Below are 19,716 nucleotides of genomic sequence, written 5' to 3' on the forward strand. Positions count from 1 at the left end.
TGCCCCCTGCTGCCCTATCCAACCCCTCCTCTCCTTCCTGACTGCCCCCCTGGGATCCCTGCCCCATCCATCCACCCTTTCCCCCTGACCGTCCCCCAGAACCCCTGCCCCTGACTTCCCACCGCCCTCCCCATCCAACCCCCCATTTCTTTCCTGACTGCTCCTGCCCAGGACCCCTGCCCCCATTCAACCCCCCGTTACCTGCCCTCTGACCACCCTGACCCCTAGCCATACCCCCGCCCCGACCACCACCCCGAACTCCCCTGCCCTCTATTCAATCCCTCCTGCTCCCTGCCCCCTTACTGCACTGCCTGGAGCACCGTTGTCTGGTGGCGCTACAGCCATCCCGCCCAGAGCACCAGGTCAGGCCGGCTCTGCAGCTGCGCTGCCGGGCAAGAGCTCAAAGCCCCACCACCTAGAGCATTGCGCCGGCGGCGCAGTGAGCTGAGGCTGCTGGGGAGGAACAGAAGGGGAGGGGCCACAGAAGGGGAGGGGCCTGGGGCTAGCCACCTGGGACAGGAGCTCAGGGGCCGGGCAGGAGGGTCCCGCAGGCCATAGCTGCCCCTCACCAATTAATTTGTTAGCCAGCCAAGACATTGACTCCAGCAATGTTGTGTGCATTGTTCCAACTGGGATAATGCATGGAATGTTTACTCTTTTAAGCAAATGGAGAAATCTATTTCATGCACAGAAAAATTTCTGGTTCTTTAGAGGAAACACTAGATGAATCTCAATGACCGAACCTTCATGAAGTTTTGAAAAGCAGAGTTTATTTAGTAGGCACATCATTGCTTTAGTAGCACTGGATTGTACAGTTCACAACTTCATCATTTGTGAATGTTTTGTTTGGTTACATTGCATTTTTCAGTGTCAGTTAGGATTCAAGTAAAAAAAGTGATTGCTTTACTTCTCTACAGGTTGTCAAGATGGAAACATGACTCCGGTAAAACAAACTAGCATATGGTAGCAGAACTGCCATTCAACAGAAGTGAAGACAAACTATAATCTGAATTCTGTATGTGACATACAGTTAAAACTGCAACACAACCATACTCAGCTAGTTCAGATAGGATTTTGCATCTCGTGGGATGATGCAGGTTGTTCACTAAAACAAAGAACTGGCTTTCACACAGTGGAAAACAAAGAATCTATTCAAAATAGACATGACTGAGGGTTTCAAAATAATACAACTTACATGTATTAGCTTCCTTACTATTTCCGGATTGTGAAAGTTGTGCTCTCTCAGCTGCAAAGTAAAAGGCTTAAAAGGAAAAGTACTGCTTGTTGATTTATTACAAGGTATTACGATTATAATTATTATGAGTTTGCAGGATTATGCTTCTGATGTTACAGCTCTGTGTTAATAGAAAACAACCTTTAAAAGATGTAAAAATACAGTTTGGGATTATTTTAGTGGTTAAGTATTTTACTTGATGGGTATTTTTCTTCTCTGAAAAGTTGCATTGTTTATTTTATTAAACTCCACCTGTGGAAGCATATAAAACCATAAAATCTGTAAAGTAATATTTTTATATGAAAGAAAAAAGTATGACTTCTAACATGGAGCTCTATGAACATAGTAAAAAAAGCAGCATATATGGGATGAAGAATTTTTGAAAATGGCAAAATATTTTGATAGTTTCTATTTTCACAAGCTTTAATTTCTTTTATCTGAATGGGTCTCAAATTTAATATATTTTTTTAAATTAGGGATTCACCTTTTCTTTAAAATACATTTTAATAATATATAGGCCAGATAAACTAATACCATCAATTCAGATACCTACTAGTGCTGCACACTGAAATATATGCTAGTTATTTGCATTCCTAATATTCAACACTGAATGTACCTACTATATTAGTAAAAATCATTTTTAAATCATTTTGTCAAAGCTTTCAAGAAGCAAACTGGGAAATCAGGGTTGTTGTTTTTTCCAACGCAGACAATGAGTACAGCCAATTACTGAATTACAGGTCACTTTCTCCATACAATGCTGATGAAAATGAGGTATAATCCAGAGCTCCGGGAACAGCACCTGGACCAGAGTAGGCAGGCATTCTTCTGATGCAATACTGAGCTTGTTCAGAAGGCAGTTCTCTCCGCAGCTCCTCGGCGAGAATATAAGGCTGAAAAAAAAAAGTTATTTTTTAAAAACCCAGATACAGAACAGATTATTTAACAGATTTTTATTTGTGTATCTTATAGAACTAATATTAATAAACTAGGACTTCCTGCCTAACCAAGAATTTTTCTCCTGCTGAGTCGTAACTTCAACCATTAGCTGGTAGGAATAATCCTCTCAGCAAACAGGCAGGGTCAAAGTCTAGCCTTAGTTATACACCGTTGACTTCAATATTATAAGAAGTTTCTAGACAAACATTTTTATTATAATAATTACTGCTTTCAATTTAGAATGACATAAAAAAGCACCTATTTGTCACTCTGGACACCTGTGACATTATTTAAAATTTAAAACAACAGCAAAATGTCCATATCTCGCTTTCTTGGGAATTTGGTTTGATCTTCAGCACAAACTCCTATTTGAAATGTGTTTGGAATTCAAAGTCTAATCCTGATTAGTCGAGATCACAAAATCAGTATCAGGGGCCAGACTGAGTCTGCCCTGTGGTATTGCAGTCCTGTTCTCGCCTGAGCACAGAACTGCTTGCTGGCAGCACTCTCTGGTACACAGTCACAGACTACTCAAAAAGGGAGTGAGTTATGAAACACTTTTCTTCCCTATCGCACGTTCCTCAACTCCTACTCTTGCATTGCCCTGGCCAGCAGAGCTGGCTGTGGAGAGGAGAACATGCTCCACATTCCTTGGGAGATGTGCAGCCATTTCATTCCCTGTATGTGCCCAGTGGCTGAAGGAAGGATAGTGCTTCCCAGAACTCTCCTGGGGGAGGCAGCTCCATATCACCCCATGGTATTTTGCTCAGCCAAAATTCTCATCTCAGCCACACCCAGGCAATACCATGGAAGTCAGAAAAGGGTTTATGAAGAGGATTTTACCCCCTTAAATCAATACTGTTCCATGGATATGCATGAGCAGAGCACGACCACTGTATATGCAGCTGTGTCAGCTGAGCAAAAACTATTCAGTGCATCTTATCTTATCAGAGAATCACAGAAGTGTAGGACTAGAAGGGACCTCAATGGATCATCTAGTCCAGTCCCCTGCACTCAAGACAGGACTATATAATAACTAGACCATCCCTGACAGGTATATGTCTAACATGTTCTTAAAAATCTCCAATGATGGAGATTCCACAATCTCCCTAGGCAATTTATTCCATTGTTTAACCACCCTGACCATTAAGAAGTTTTTCCTAATGTCCAACCTAAACCTTCCTGGCTGCAATTTATGACCATTGCTTCTTGTCCTATCCTCAGAGGTTAACAAAAACAATTTTTATCTCTCTTCCTTGTAACAACCTTTTATGTACTTGAAAACTGTTATCATGTCCCCTCTCAGTCTTCTCTTTTCCAGACTAAACAAACCCAAGTCTTCAGTCTTTCCTCTTAGGTCATGTTTCCTAGACTTTTAATCATTTTTGTTGCCCTTCTTTGGACTTTCTGCAATTTGTCCACATCTTTCCTGAAATGTGGCACCCAGAACTGGACACAATACTCCACTTGAGGCCTTATCAGTGTGAAGTAGAGCAGAAGAATTACTTCTTGTATCTTCTTACAACACTCCTGCTAATACATCCCGGAATGATGTTCACTTTATTGCAACAGTGTTACACTACTGACCACATTTAGCTTGTGATCCACTGTGACCCCCATCCCTTTCCACAGTAATCTTCCCATTTTGTATGTGTGCAATTGATTGTTCCTTCCTACGTGGAGTACTTTGCATTTGTCCTTATTGAATTTCATCATATTTCCTTAAGACCATTTCTCCAGATCATTTTGAATTTTAATCCTATCCTCCAAAGCACTTGCAACCCCTCCCAGCTTGGTATCATCCGCAAACTTTTATAAGTGTACTCTCTGTGCCATTATCTACATGTTATGTTAGTTCTTTGTGATGTGAAGGAATAAAGACCCAGCTTTGAATTCCACTCACATTCCTGTTAGAAGCTTGGGTCGAAGTACAAACCAGTACCACAAGAATGAATGATGAGCACTTTAGTCTTCTTAATGAAAAACAGACCCTAGATATACTAGACATTTTGTGCAAGACTTTCATCAAAGGAAGGTTAAACAACACTGCTATTGAAATACAGGGCATTCCTTACAGCTAGGAACAAAAGGACAGACCTTATCTGAAGCTAGGATTCTGAAAGAAGCTATGACTTGCTCAGCTGTGTCTGTGTCCGCAGTCTCTCTGGTCATGAAGTCAATGAAGGACTGGAAAGAGACGGTTCCCTGCCCATTGGGATCAACCAGGGACATAATTCGGGCAAACTCTGCCTCACCCTTTGACGAAATTCAAAAAGAAAAAGACAGTAACTGTAAAACCAAACTTCAACATAATGTATCTCTATGACATACTACTAGAGGCTCTTGGTAAAAATTATAAAAATACTTAAGTGACTCAGAAGCCTAAGTCTCATTTTCAAAATTTATTTAGGAGCCTAAATGTGACTGAAAGTCAATAGGACTTAGGATCAAAAGTTCCCACATCACTCTTGAAAATGGGATTTAGGCACTTTTGAAAATGTCCTAAAAGCATGGTATGGGCCCTTCAATTAACTTTCTGCTTCCTGAAATATTTTCTACACTAAATCTAAATTATTTTTAATAGATCATTAATTTCCATCTTTTTCAAAAATAGTGACATGATATAGTTTTGACTTAATCCTTTATTTAAAAAATCTTCTCTCTGTTTTTAGCACTCTATCAAGCTCCTCTTCTACTAGCGACTCAGTCCTGAAAAGAGCTGAGCACTCTCACCTCAGTCCAGCAAAGCACTTAATCAGCATATGCTGAACTTAAGTTGCACTGAGTCCTTGGCCTTGACCAGGGTAAGTGAAGCTGCATGGGTATATAATACACATTCATACACCAGCGTCTCCCTTGTTACAAATGGAGTGAAAAGTTTGTTTATCTTTTCCATTTCTCTTCCTTTGTACAGTATAACTAGTCTCCAGAGGTTTCACTTTCTCTTTATAATTAGTATCACTTTCTGCACTACCATAACAAGGCTGTTGCATTTGGGACAACATTGAAGAGGAATGGTTAAACATATTCAAAAGTAATGAAAACATTTTGATTCTTATTAAATTTGAAAAGTGCCCTCTCACACATTTTTTCAAACAGAATCTAAATTTGGGGCCTAAACTAAGCTGTTACTTTAATGCAAAGTGTTCAATTCATGTTCAATTCTGCTCAATGTCATACTGGTTTCTCTATTCTATTCAAAGATATGTTAAATTCACATGTTCAAAGAATAAATTGATACTATCATCTCTTCTAAATCTGATCTTGCTCCCACTGAAGTATATGAATAAAAATTAACTCTGCACAGATGGACCCTTGCATCAGTGTGGTACGACAATGACATTAAAGAGGCTTTGACCCACACAGAGCAGCTTGCAGGATTGGGGCCTTTCTTAGCAATTAACATACACTTTGTTATTATGGTATCTACATTTGGCAGAAACAATTATTAAAATAATCTCCCTAATACATGGCAACAATTAAATTTATTCCTAAGATTTTTTTTTTCAGTAACAAGGGAATGAAAAATGTAGAGATCTTAAATAAATAAATCTCAACCCTGCAGTTTGCTTTCAAGAATTAGGAGTATTAAAAAGCCTCAAAATAATTCTCTCTCATGCAGACAAAAAGCTAATTTATATATCTATAAACTGAAAGGACTTAATTGTATATTTATTTGATACAATGTAAATTTCATGGAATATACTTCATAAATCAAAGCTAAATGCATCAAACCATAAAATAGGTGTCTTCAGGGGGTATATTTTTTCTGTTAATGTTTTTTACCTTTTTAAAGTATAGAAAAAAATTGGAATTGATAGGCAAAGTGTAAATATTATTGTTTATAGTATGTGCAAACTATAGTAACCTTTAATGCTGACGGGGTTAGCATTATTACCGATATGCAAAACCAATTTCATTGTATCTTAAAATTCATACCAAATCATAACCCATTGAAATTAAGCAAGCTCTGAAATCATCATGGTCCATCAGCCCATTCTTCTTCTATTGATCCAAGTAGCATCAGCAATATATGAGGGAAGGTTTGAGATATCAAAGACAGGCAGGAGACCATCACCATTTCCATACAGATGACAAATGTGCATCATCAGAAGATTGGATCCATGGAACAAGAGGATGTTCATTGGAGGTATTGCCAAAGCAGGTCATGAGGAGCACCATCAATTTAAAGGAGGAAGAAGCAGCTAACACATAACGCACATGAAACAGACACACCACAGAGAATGATATCAAAAAAGGGGTGGGTTGAGTACAACATATGAACAGACAGCACACAACCAGAAAGGAGAGAGAGGCAAGGAGAAAAGTTTGTCACTGAACTAGCCAAAGTCAGGAAAGGCAGGCTGGTTCATTGTGATACACCATACTTTTTAGGTTTCAGTGTTGGAAGGTTTATTAGAAACTATAATACTTTTTAGTGACTAGCAGTCTAGAAATGTTTGCATTTTCAAAATACTGTACTCGTGAGCCAAGGCACACTGAGCTGTGTGCTGCCACATGGGAAGTGAATTCAAGAATTCTCTCTCCTCTGATCTCTAGCTAATGGGACTCTGAGTACAATAGAGATATTAACCAGTGGGGTCGATGGAGGAAAAGTGTACTGTTTTGTATCCAACAGAAGTTGGTCAATGGCAGATCTCTTATTAAAGGAGGATGTCCATATTCTCAGCAGCAGGATGAGTGGGGCATTCATGGCTAATTGCACAGAGTGGACATTAAAATGGGGTAGTGGTAGAAGACATGGGCAAAGGTCTATGTGTACTAAGAACACCCAAATAGCCAGTGAGGAACCCTGGTGTCATGGGTCCTCCTTGAGGGAGAGGGAGGGCTCCTGCTTGGAAGTATGAGCAGGAGACAATGGGCAACATGAATGTGTGATGGAAAAGGCAGCAGTGACCCACTGTAGCTCATTAGAATCCAAGTAGACTACCTTGGATCACACAAAAGCAGCAAAATGCAAACATTTTTAAAATCAGCTACATTTGAGTTTAAACCCAGGTCTCTTTAGGCTAGTATTATACCAGTCTATTTGAAAATAGTAATATGTTAGTTTTCTCTACCTGCAGGTCATTTCCAACCTGTCCTAGACTGATGAGGCAGGCTTTAAATGCATCAGGCTGTAGATCGCCAGATTCATCCTAGTATCACATCATGCATGCAGAATGTGCAAGGAGGAGGGAAAAGTCATAAAGTGGGTTAGTTGGTTAGTAAAGAACACTGCAAAGTCATATCAATAATGAGTTGTTAAGATGGAATCTAACTAATAAAAAAAAGGAAGATTCATTTTCATTGTTTACTTTTTTCAGGAGATCTTAGCTGTTGATATTATGTGGCTTGATCCATAGCTTGTTGAAGTCAATTGAAAGGCTCATTTGACTTTAATGAGCTTTGGATCAGACCCACTGTGTGCTTGTTTATTGGTGTATTATTTTGAATGATTTGATGGCCTCATTGGTTTCATGAGTTTGGGGATTTGTTTGGTTTTTTTTTTTTACTCCAACTACAGTGTTGAAATGTTGCTTTTATACAAATACCATTATTTTTATTTTTTCTGCATTTTCTCTGAAGAGGGATTTTTTGTTCTGTATTCTACCATTTTCATCCTTCTTTTTCTGTCACCATACAATTTGTGAGAGATAGTCAATGGATAACTTGACCTGGACAAAACTATTTTTCCCACTGGATTAGGGTTGCTGCTTCTCCCTTGATCTGATAATATTTTTAAAAATTTGAGTAAGCATATCTTAGATAAAAGAGAAAAGAATTATATACTCATTAATTCATGGCCTAGATCAAAAAGAAAACTCTGATCAATGACATAACTTGTTTTAAACATTTGTCTTCTTATGACCCATTAAGATGAGGATCTTCTCTGAAAATTTATTATAAAGTAGAATCATGGGATCCCACGTTTATTGTCTCCCATTGATGCCAGATCAAATTTGCTCATTTTTTTCCAAGTACATTTTGTTTCTTTAATTACCAACCCAGCAAACTCACCCAGCATTCTCAAAACCAGACTATTTTCTTTCCTTCCTGTTCACACCTCACCCATAACCCTGACCCAGCTGAGGCATATTATAGATTTAGTTAAGGGGCATGCAATTAAGGTCTGTCCCTAAAATCTGTAAATTGTTTCCCCTTCTGGTCTGACAAAGCCAGAGTTTGTACAACTTTAGATCACAGTCAAGATCCAACTTTTTTCTGTGGCTTTTACACAAGAGAAAGGATCTCGGTCAGCTGATGAGTAATTTAAAAGGCGGGAGCCAAGCCTTTTTTTTTTTTTCTGACTCTTGTATAGTTATGTGTTTTGTTAATCATACATGCTATTAAGAGATGTACTGGGTGCATTTTATAAATTAAATAAATAAATTGGTGCCATAATCAGTTCCTGACCACCAACATTTTAAAGAGATAAGTAGGCGATTGTGTTGGCTCTCTCTGCTGTCAACCTCCCACAGCTCCACTGTGTGAAGGTGAGAAAGAGCAGTACAATGCCGATAACCAGAGATAAAGCAGGATGAAAATTTCGAGGGGGGTTGTTGAAACTAGTAATTACCAGCAAATCCTTCCCTTAATTTCAGTCAGATTTTATGGGCTAGTATTTGCTGGACAGAATCATATTTCAAACAATTCACAGAGCATTTCTCTTAGCACGTCAATCAGTGCTGGCTCATAACTCTCCAGACTCACCCCCGTCAGCTCCAGGGCCAAGTTACACCAGGGAGCTGAGCTCATTTATTTATAAGGGTACAAATCACAGTGTTCCTTAAATCAAAACAATATGAAAATAGGAACGAATGGCCAAATCCTGTCCTTCTCTCTACAAGCATAAAGGATCTGGCCAGTGGAGGAACTAGGCCATTCGACCACACATGGTTTGGTGGGGGACAAAATTTGTGCAGGCACTCCTGTATGGTGTACAACCCAGCTGTTGCTGTGCAGCAGCTGTGTGGGGGCAGATTGAGGGAGGGGAAGTGTGAGGCTAGTGGATTCACTGCTACATGTATATGGTATAGGGTGGTATTTATGTGATCATTGCTTATTAGCACAGTAGTGTCCAGGAAATGGACCGCTTGTGTGGATTGATCTAGGCTGAGGTTGATGGTGGGATGGAAATTATTGAAATCATGGTGGAATTCCTCAAGGGCTTCTTTTCCATGGGTCCAGATGATGATGTCATCAATGTAGCGCAAGTAGAGTAGGGGCGTTAGGGGACGAGAGCTAAGGAAGCGTTGTTCTAAGTCAGCCATAAAAATATTATAAATACCACCCTATACTGGAAACCTACTGACTGCTACACTTGCCTACATGCCTCCAGCTTCCATCCAGGACACACCACACGATCCATTGTCTACAGCCAAGCTCTAAGATATAACCGCATTTGCTCCAATCCCTCAGATAGAGACAAGCACCTACAAGATCTGTATCAAGCATTCTTAAAACTACAATACCCACCTGCTGAAGTGAAAAAACAGATTGACAGAGCCAGACGAGTACCCAGAAGTCACCTCCTACAAGACAGGCCCAACAAAGAAAATAACAGAACACCACTAGCTGTCACCTTCAGCCCCCAACTAAAACCTCTCCAGCGCATCATCAGAGATCTACAACATATCCTGAAAGATGGTCCTTTACTCTCACAGATCTTGGGAGACAGACCTGTCCTCGCTTAAAGACAACCCCCCAACCTAAAGCAAATACTCACCAGCAACCACACATCACTGAACAAAAACACTGACCCAGGAACCTATCCTTGTAACAAAGCCCGATGCCAACTCTGTCCACATATCTATTCAAGTGACATCATCATAGGACCTAATCACATCAGCCATACCATCAGGGGCTCGTTCACCTGCACATCTACCAATGTGATATATGCCATCATGTGTCAGCAATGCCCCTCTGCCATGTACATTGGCCAAACCGGACAGTCTCTCCACAAAAGAATTAATGGACACAAATCTGACATCAGGAATCACAATACTCAAAAACCAGTGGGAGAACACTTTAACCTGTCTGGTCATTCTATGACAGACCTGCGGGTGGCTATCTTACAACAGAAAAACTTCAAAAACAGACTCTAACGAGAGACTGCTGAGCTGGAATTGATATGCAAACTAGATACAATCAACTCAGGATTGAATAAGGACTGGGAATGGCTGAGCCATTACAAACATTGAATCTATCTCCCCTTGTAAGTATTCTCACACTTCTTATCAAACTGTCTGTACTGGGCTATCTTGATTATCACTTCAGAAGTTTTTTTCTCTTACTTAATTGGCCTCTCAGAGTTGGTAAGACAACTCCCACCTGTTCATGCTCTCTGTATGTGTGTATATATATCTCCTCAATATATGTTTCACTCTATATGCATCCGAAGAAGTGGGCTGTAGTCCACGAAAGCTTATGCTCTAATAATTTTGTTAGTCTCTAAGGTGCCACAAGTACTCCTGTTCTTTTTGCGGATACTACTCTGAAACCTGTCAAAAAAATCTTGTTATATTTCAAATAAATTGCACCCCATATCTCCTTTATATCTTGCTATTGCAGTACAAGGAATATAACAGTTTGGCAGCAGATTCCTATTTATACTTGGAGCTTGATTGTGCCTTTAGTCACAGCCCTGAGCAAGGAGTGGTGTGCCTTCTCGGGTGCCCCAGGAGGTACCATGCCACAACAACAACTGTTATTTTAATTTATTTATTTCTAATTCCCTCCCTGCTTCCCCCTTGCTACAGGAGAGGTCATAATTTACTATTGGCCTCTAGCTAAGGCAATTTATGACACCTGTATGGTTCAGCTGTGCTGGTTGATGCACTGGGGATGGATGGAAACTCTCTCTGCCCCTTTACTTCAAGTGCATGCGGCACACCTTACTGCAGCACACCCAGACCCAAAGCTCACTATTTCAGGCAGACGTCTAAAGGGGTAACTCACTCCTCCTAACTCCTGTGTGGGTCTGTAGTCCAAGCCAAAATCTAGTCCTTTGCATTTTAAATAATATGCAGTTTCTCTTTCCCATAGTCAAGACATACAGAGGCCACTTAAAATAATATGGGCCTGATCCTCATGCCCTTCCTCAAACAGATCAAGACTGGAGACTCAGGCCCTGTAATAGTAATGGAGTTTGAATGGTAAGATAATTATGATTTTGAATATTTGCCCTTTTTTTTTCCTCCTGGAGAGGAAAAAAGGAGTTCCCCTCTCAAATTTATCTCTCATTGAAGCCGTTCTTGGCAGTCATCTATAAACTGTTTAGTTTCATGCAGATCAAAATGAACTATTAAAAGTGGAGCTTTTAGTGATTCTGCACATTGATACTCTATAATATTCACGCACATGTGCACAGTTCCAAACATTAAGATCTGATTTAAACTGGAAAAGTGCCAGGAAACTTAGACCTCAGGCATCCATAACTGACCCTGTTGTGTTAAAATAGTTAAAGTCTACTTGTCAGGAATGGTTTTCAGTTTCTGGATTCTTGCTGATTGTTTGTCACTGAACTGCACTCTTTAATTCTATTTATTTTTCTAAATACCTCATCCATTCAGTACCACGGTTAGCAACAATAGTCTATTAGTTATAAAGCTAACAACAAATCTATACTGTAACTCTTTCTTAACGGGAGGGAAAATACTGGCAGAACCTGTTTCAAATATGCACGTGTTTTAAAGATTTAGAAGCAAATATATTCATTTAGAAATGAATAATGAATATATTCATTTAGAAAATATGTCAGCAAACCTCAGAACATAATGTTTATTTTAAAGATCTCTACACCCATTTCTGCTGTCTGTCTCACAGGGGGGAATATGATGCCTTTGATGTTACAGAACTACATTTGGATGAGCTAATTTCATTCACCCCAATTCCAGATTTCATAGCAGAGTCCAAATCTGCCTTATTGCTGTAAACAGCCAGTTTAGAGGATTGATAATTGTGTGTACTTGAAGAAACTCTGAAGCAGAGTTGATACATTTTACTCTCTGACATTGAATGTTTAAGTTTGGTAGGATGAAGGGAAGGTATAAAATTGAAAAAGAAGCTTCAGTCTCTCACATGTATTTGTTCAATGAAAAAGATTTGCCTCCTTCTAGTCTGTGTAGATTGAGTCACATTTGCCCACTATTTTATACCTTAATAAGGGCTGGTCTACACTAACATTTAATTCACACCAAGCTGAGGTGTGAATCTAGCCTGAACTAGCCTACTGCACACTAACTGTCTGTGTGGACCCTGCTACTGCGCATTAACAATTCTTTAGTGTGCTTTGAAACAGCTTCCCTTTTAGCACTATTTGTTGCACACAGGAAGCCTGACTTAGTAGCTGAGTTTTCAAATTTTGCCTCCTTTTCTTAAATTTGTACACTGGAGAATGTTAACTACTTTCTAGGCCTTCGGCCTTACCCTCTTTCTTAGGGTCATATGCTCCCCACCCTGACTAAAGTTGCGTGGAAGCACCACCTCTCTCCTACACCCTGTTATATAGGCTTTTCTACACTGCAGCTCTGCTATATTGTTTCCTCTGGGACCTGGGGGTGTCTCTGCCAGTTCATGGAAAGACTGCAGATCCACGAGAACAGGGCCAGCTGCAATAGACCTTAACTTGTGCATATCTAGGCCTTCTGCAGCACCAGAAGCATGACAGTCCATTCTGCTGGGCTGCCGCTGCCTGGCAATAATACCTCCTCCATGGAAAGTTAAAGCCACAGAGCAGACATTCCTGCTCTGAAGGATTGAATAAAAGTTACGGAACTGCTGGAAATGGCTACACAGTGTGAGTTGTACGATGGCATAGCCACCTTTATCCCTTACATGCCATACCTCTTCCAAACCTTCTCCACGCTGCGTGAGGGGAGCATATGCTCTTTAAGGAGCTGTCAAATCTTTAAAACAAAGTTCCTGCTTCCCCATAATGGATTTTTCTGAATTGTAGGTTGTAATTTTTTTGTGGGCCTGATGCTCTGTCTGCTTTTAATGGCTCTAATTGCTCAATTATCTGCTCCAGTGCATTGGGAAAGCCTTTCAGAATATTACTTCTTTCTCACCCTGGGAAAAGCATCTCTGTCTCTATGATATTGTCTTCTCCTTCCTTAGTGAATACAAAGAGGAATTATACTACACTATACAACTACATTTAGGGTCTCAGTAAAATGAAGTACATCCGTCACTGACTCCTGTGGATCTACCCTCTCCTTGCTTCTATTGTAGATATATGAAAATTCTACTTTTTGTGTGAAGTGCCAGATACCAAATGTTGACTCTCAGGATCCAATATACACCAAGCACAAATCTAGATGCATGTAGCCACTTTGGAGTTGGGGAGCTAAGAAATGGAATATCAGGATGGAGATGAAAGGGAGGAGCTAGCATCAGGCATGGGGTGGACAGAGTCAGGCTGGGAGTCAGTGAAGCTCTCTGGAACCCAGGATAGTTTTCAGAGAATCCAGGTGGTAAGACGGAGAAGGTGAGGAATTCGTACAGAAAGAAGCCAGGGGAGGAGGAGGAGGAGGAGGAAGGAGCAGGCTGGTTCTATATTACAGCAGCCATTTTCAGTATTTAAGATTTGCATTGGATTTTGAAGACAGATTTGTATGAGCATCCACCCAGCAAAATTGTGTGTGAATATAGTTTTCCAACTGGGAATGTCATTCACATCCCTATTCTTATGTATGAAAATAACTCTGTTTGCATAAAATAGTTTTGTTTTGTTACTGCATCCATACCTATCTCTTTATTTACCTTTTACACATGCATTTTGATTACTTCTTTCATTTCTTTGATTGCACTGAGAATCACCAGTAAAGCGTGTTACATTCATCCATAAGGATATTTTCTTTCCTACTTTATTCATTTCTAACTAAGGAACTGAAACACACAATCCCTGTGCATAGAAAGGATTTTCTTTGAAAATGATCGTTGCCCCTACTGAGTTGCTTCCCTGAACAGAATATTTCTAGGGGGAAAAGTTATTGATTTTTTCCTTTTTTTCTTTTTGTTATAATGCAGGAGAAATCAAGCCTTACTATCTGACAGCAACCGCTGTTGAGAGTGTGTTACAGGCCACTGCTTTACAGTATGGGACCACATCACTTTGTAGCATACACAAAAATATCCAGTCAGTCTCCTGCATTATTTTAACAGGTTGTTACAAACACTCAATTAGCTGTCATTCTCTCTGAATTTTAATTCCACAGCAAAATTGAAGAGCAGAAATTAATCTTTAAATCATCTGCATAATAAATGCTATAGTTTAAAAGAATATGCCTCCTCTTTTTATTTTAGCTTTTTTACTTCAAAAAAATTATCCATTTTTTAGTGCATCCTATTATTTTTTTTAAAGAGACACTGGTATTTGGAATGCAAAGAAACAATGTTATACTGACTTGAAGAGACACTGGTATTTGGAATGCAAAGAAACAATGTTATACTGACTTGTTTTTGGAGAACTGTTAGATGAGAAAAAAGTTGGAGTACTGTACCCTATCAAAGTGATTGAACGATGCTCTGAATTCATTCATTTGTTCTTGGGTGATACCCTTGGCATCTCTTGTAAGGATCTGCGTCTCAATCTCATTGATAGTTCGAGCAATGGTGGTCAGTAAGAGTTCCCATCCAACACGGATATGCTATAGGAGAGAAAACATGGATTCTTTAGGCTGGTAATGAAAACCTGAACTCCTAGCATGATAACAAAGACAGTAAGAGAGAAACCAACAATGCAATCTGAAATTATTTATATATTGTTATTGTTATTTGGTGCCACCACCTGCATGCTACGATTATGGGTACTGCAAATATAACAGCATGGGCAGTGGGTATCGTAGGCAGGGGGAGGCTGTGCCTCCCCAAACAGCCGGTGTGGACCCACCCACACTATGCCCCCAGGCCTCCTTCTGCCTGCTGTTCCCTTCTGTGGCCAAGAGGCTGGGGCAGGCAGGCTGAGGGCCACGGTGTGCACAAGACTCCCGGGCTGGGGCCACACTGGGGCTGCGGGCGCTCTGGTTGCGCCACCTACATGCCCAGTGCCGGAGCTGGGGGTGTTCCAACCATGCTGCCTGCCCGCCCAGTGCCGGGGCTGGGGGTGCTCCGACCACATTGCCTGCCCACTCGACTAGCACTGGGGTTGGATGAGATATGACTGCGCCGCCCACCCAGTGTTGGGACAGAATGCAATCTGGCCATGTCACCCGCCCAGCACTGGGACTGGGGACGTGGAGGGGGGCAGTGGCCATGGAGGGGTGGGGAGATGTGCTCCAGGCTCCGGCGGGGGAGGGAGGCAAAAGGGGCTGGGCCTCGGGCAGAGCAGGAGGGGCTGGGGGCTAGCCTCCCCCAAGGGCGTGCTCACCTGCTGTCCATGTATAACAGACATGCAAAAAATATTAAATTAGTTCCTAAACTGACACTTGTTCATACCCTCTATTGGTTCTTGATCATAGTGTTCGTGTTAGCCATAAAGTCTGATGGCTTAGATGTCAACACTTGGATTCAAGAGCTGTTGTATTTTTGAGCATCAGTTTAATTCTGGACAGTATTTGGCTGACCCAACATGGTTCCCAAGCTTTCCAGTTATAGTCACTTTCCCACCTTGGGCTCCAACTCTTTGAACACTTAAAATCATGAGTTACTTTATACATGTGAGCAGTCTCATTTAGTTCAAGGGGACTACTCCTGTGTGTCAAGTGACTCATATATATGGGTCAACAGGATTGGAGGCTTGGTTGATAATCTGTCATGGCAAACATGCGGGAAAAGACATGGCTTTATCATGACAAAAATGCGACAACAGTCATAAAAAAAAGGAAAAGTCATGGCAAACTATATTTAAGAGGAAATTAAGAGGAAAGTCAAATAAATATCTTTTTGTTCCAATTAAAACAATAATATTTAACAATTCATACCCATATAACAATCCATGTTCCACCCTCCATGAACATATACAGAGTCCACAACGTAAAATGTATAAAGGAGTTTTATGCTCTGATCTTGCAATCAGCTCCATCCAGGACCGAGGTCTTTCTCAGCAGCAGCTGACCAGGTGACAAAGGCCATAAGGCTTCATAATAAAGACCAAAAGTCATGGTTTTGTCACAGGAGTTACAGCCAAGACAAATGGAGCCTTAGTAATGTATATCTTCTGCTGCAAATAAACTAGGAAGTCTGCCAAATTCTTTCCTCTGTTACAACTCCCTCAGACTGGGGGAAGTGGATACATGAACCTAAGAGCACAGAACTGAATTCATAAGTACCTCCATAGTATAACTTGTGTGCTTGTTATCAAACACCAGGGCTTCTTGTATAAGCTGATGGTCTCCTTCCAATTTGTCAATATTGGTTTTGTAGTTGATGATATTGTGTTCATGCTGCTTCAGTTGATTCATCTGGTCCTCCAAGGTCCCTGTCAACTCAATAGAGCTGCGGGCAATTTCCTGTCACACAAAAAGAAACAAAATAATCTAAGCTCCAGGTTTGTTAGTTTGCCACACATTTACATGGAAAACGTAACCTTTTTACACTAAGAATCAGTGGCAATCAAAACTTCCTCCAAACTAGAGAATGTTGTCTGTTGCACACTCATATCTCAGGACAACATTGGGACAATGGTATTTATATAGAAAGACCACAACCAAACTAATATTCATAATCTAAGAGAGGATTTCAAAGGTCCAGCTCCCATGGATTGTTAATGTGAGTCAGGTGCCTATCTGTTCTGTGTGCCTTTGAAAATCACCTCTCTAATGTCCCCATTCACTTCTCAAAAACCTATTCCAAAATGATTTCACCTTGTTGGACAGGTTTTTATTTGCTTTTATAAGCTCTGATTATTTTAGAACCCTTCTTTAAAAGACTTGATTACATTAATGTTGGAGTGCTGGTGCAGGGCACTGAAGGCCACTGATGTTCTGTGTGTACATCAGGGAGTATTCTGAGAAAAATGATATGTGTTCTATTCAACAGCCTCCTCTTGATGCCTCAGTGATACTCGCCTCCATCTTGGTCTGGATCCATGGCCCAACGACATTGGCCTGAGCAGCAAATTGGCGACGCAGACGTTCATTAGCATGTTGACGGGCTAGCTCCTCCTGCAAACATTGATCCCTCACGGGCACAAGTTGTTTCACCTGCCCGTGCACAAAAGAAATTAGGGTTGATAAGATTAGATCATACTTGTAAAAATAATGTAGCACAGACTGATGGTTTCCTAACCTCAGTTTCCCCCGCTTCCTCTGTCACCCCCTAGCGCTATTTAGTGAGCAGGTTTATTTCATTACCTGAAATGCTTATTTGCTTTCAATCATGAGAAAACTTTGTGGAGTCTTTGACTGTTTCAACTAATGTTTACATATGGCCTGTTCTGTATTTCTTACTTGAATTTTTGTATGGTTCTTTAGGTAGTAGAACTATTGAAATGAAGAGATGTGCTGTACAATGAAACAACAGGTACTGACTTCTCTTTTTTAGTGAATATTAAGCATTATTGACCCACAAAATAAATACTGACTGAGGTGAAGCCATGCCCTTCCAGCTTGACTGTGAACCACTGATAACTACTCTCTGGGAATGGTTTTCCAACCAGGTATGCACCCACCTTATAGTAGCTCCATCTAGGTTGTATTTCCCTAGTTTGTTTATGAGATGGTCATGTGAGACAGTATCAAAAGCCTAAAGTCAAGATATACCACATCTACCACTTCCCCTCTTCCACGAGGCTTTTTGCTCTGTTAAAAGCAACCTATTAGGTTGGCTTGACATGATTTATTCTTGACAAATCCATGCTGTTACTTATCACCTTATTATCTTCTAAAGGTGTTTGCTAACTGATTGCTTAATTATTTGCTCCAATATCTTTCTGGGCATATGCTTGAGCATTTTGAAACCAGTCAGGCTGGAAGTGTGACCAGAAAGACTGACTTTTAAGGAAAAGAAAATCTAATTTCTGACTAGATTTAAATTTAAGACTTTTTAACCTTGATCTAGTTACTACACTGTTTTTCCTGTTGAAAAAAAAAAAAAACACAGGCTATTTTAAGCATATTCAATTCTCTATTAGTCTCACTTAGCTTTAAACAGTAATTGACAGACAACATTACATTCAAGCAAAGCCATGAAGGTAGATTCAAATGAGATGTGTTAGGCCACCTCCACAATGTGGTTCTAAAAGCTTCAATGGGAGCAGAACTGGTTCCCTGACCTGTGTACTTTCAGTCATTAATTATATAGTCATGTGACTGGGAAGACCAGTTGCAATTCAGAGAACTGTAATGCTATTGTATAATTAAAATTAATATAACCCAATGAAAAACATTTAAAATGTTTTAAATATATCATAGAAACTAACACTGGGCCCAAATTTTCCTTGCAGTTGTACATCAGTTACCCCACAGACCTACTAAATATTGAGTTGAAACTTGTTTAAAATGTTAAATGTGGCTGTAACTGTCATTTTGTATTTTTTCAATATCCGTCCGTACTACGTTTCTCCATAATACATAGGTAGGCTTTTTTTCTACACAAGCCATAATGATAACCAAGCTTCTTCTAGCCAATAGCCTAATTTTATGTTGACATACCTTTCTGCTATCCAGACTAGCCAAGATTTTTAAGAAAGAGCTTTCATTATGGGGCTGTTCCTGTTTTTACTCATTGATTGCAGGGAGAGTTTTGCCTGAGTGAATGCTGTTGGATCAGCCCAGATATTAGACTTTTTTTTTCTTTTTGGTAATTCATGACAACTTCTGGACAGTCAGTGTGGGTCTCTGTTCCAACCAAAACATTATTCCTGCAATGTCATTTCCACCTTTAGCATACAATACCTTATCCCACTTGGCACGGATTTCATCCATAGTGATGGTGCTGTAAGGATTGCTTGCACTTATTCTGATGTTGTAACTCTGAATAACCTTCTCAACTTCATTCTGGATCGACAGGATAGCCTGTCTTTCACCGTCTGCCTCTGGCAGAGTGGCTTTAAACTGATCATGGGCAGTGATTAAACTCTGGAATCAGAAATAAAGGGGGAAAGAATAAGGATTTTTGTTGTAGTGTCAGTTCTATGATCTTGAGGGCCTGATATAAATAATTGTATTTCCTCCCCAAATACATTACACACATGGGGTGATACCCTGACCCTATGGAAGTCAATGGCAAAATTCCAGTGGAGAAGGAATTTCACCTATAGGATGACCTCAAAAAAGACAGAACTTGCAATAAGATGATTTTTGGGGTAGCAGACCATATTTTGCTGTTTCTGAAGTATTTAAGAGACAATGTGAAGATGAAAATGATTCATTTCTGAAAAACGTTTCTTTACCTGTGTTTCTAACAACATATGATATTAAGAATGCAAATGAAAAAAACTAATTTAATTTTCATACTGTGTTGCACTTCACTCACTCTGAATAGTAAAACCTGATAGATAAGTTTCACTTTGTTTTTCATGCTTCTTTTGATGGTTTTCAGTACTGTGCTATTTGGGTTTCCAATACTGCAAGTGAATATTATCCTCTTTCCTTTTCCCC

The 19,716-nt window shown here is 40.1% G+C and overlaps 1 protein-coding gene across 3 annotated transcripts in view; it reads right to left on the minus strand.

Moving 5' to 3' along the window:
* Positions 1 to 748: 748 nt before the first annotated feature.
* The window catches only part of ACTN2 (actinin alpha 2), a 90,081-nt gene continuing 71,113 nt past the window's right edge, over positions 749 to 19,716 (minus strand). For 2 of the 3 annotated variants that reach the window (XM_034765050.1, XM_034765051.1), the window contains exons 15-21: positions 19,012 to 19,194; positions 17,185 to 17,319; positions 16,447 to 16,626; positions 14,680 to 14,826; positions 6,113 to 6,178; positions 4,271 to 4,429; positions 749 to 2,127 (exon numbers count right to left, since the gene is read on the minus strand). In XM_034765050.1, coding sequence (XP_034620941.1) covers positions 1,969 to 2,127; positions 4,271 to 4,429; positions 6,113 to 6,178; positions 14,680 to 14,826; positions 16,447 to 16,626; positions 17,185 to 17,319; positions 19,012 to 19,194 — 1,029 coding nt within the window. In that variant the 3' untranslated portion in view covers positions 749 to 1,968. Of the gene's footprint in view, positions 2,128 to 4,270; positions 4,430 to 6,112; positions 6,179 to 7,254; positions 7,333 to 14,679; positions 14,827 to 16,446; positions 16,627 to 17,184; positions 17,320 to 19,011; positions 19,195 to 19,716 lie in introns of all 3 variants that reach the window. The other variant, XM_034765052.1, reaches the window with a different exon arrangement.

The sequence above is a fragment of the Trachemys scripta genome, chromosome 3 (genome assembly GCF_013100865.1).
Source record: "Trachemys scripta elegans isolate TJP31775 chromosome 3, CAS_Tse_1.0, whole genome shotgun sequence".
Taxonomy (NCBI): Eukaryota; Metazoa; Chordata; order Testudines; family Emydidae; genus Trachemys; species Trachemys scripta.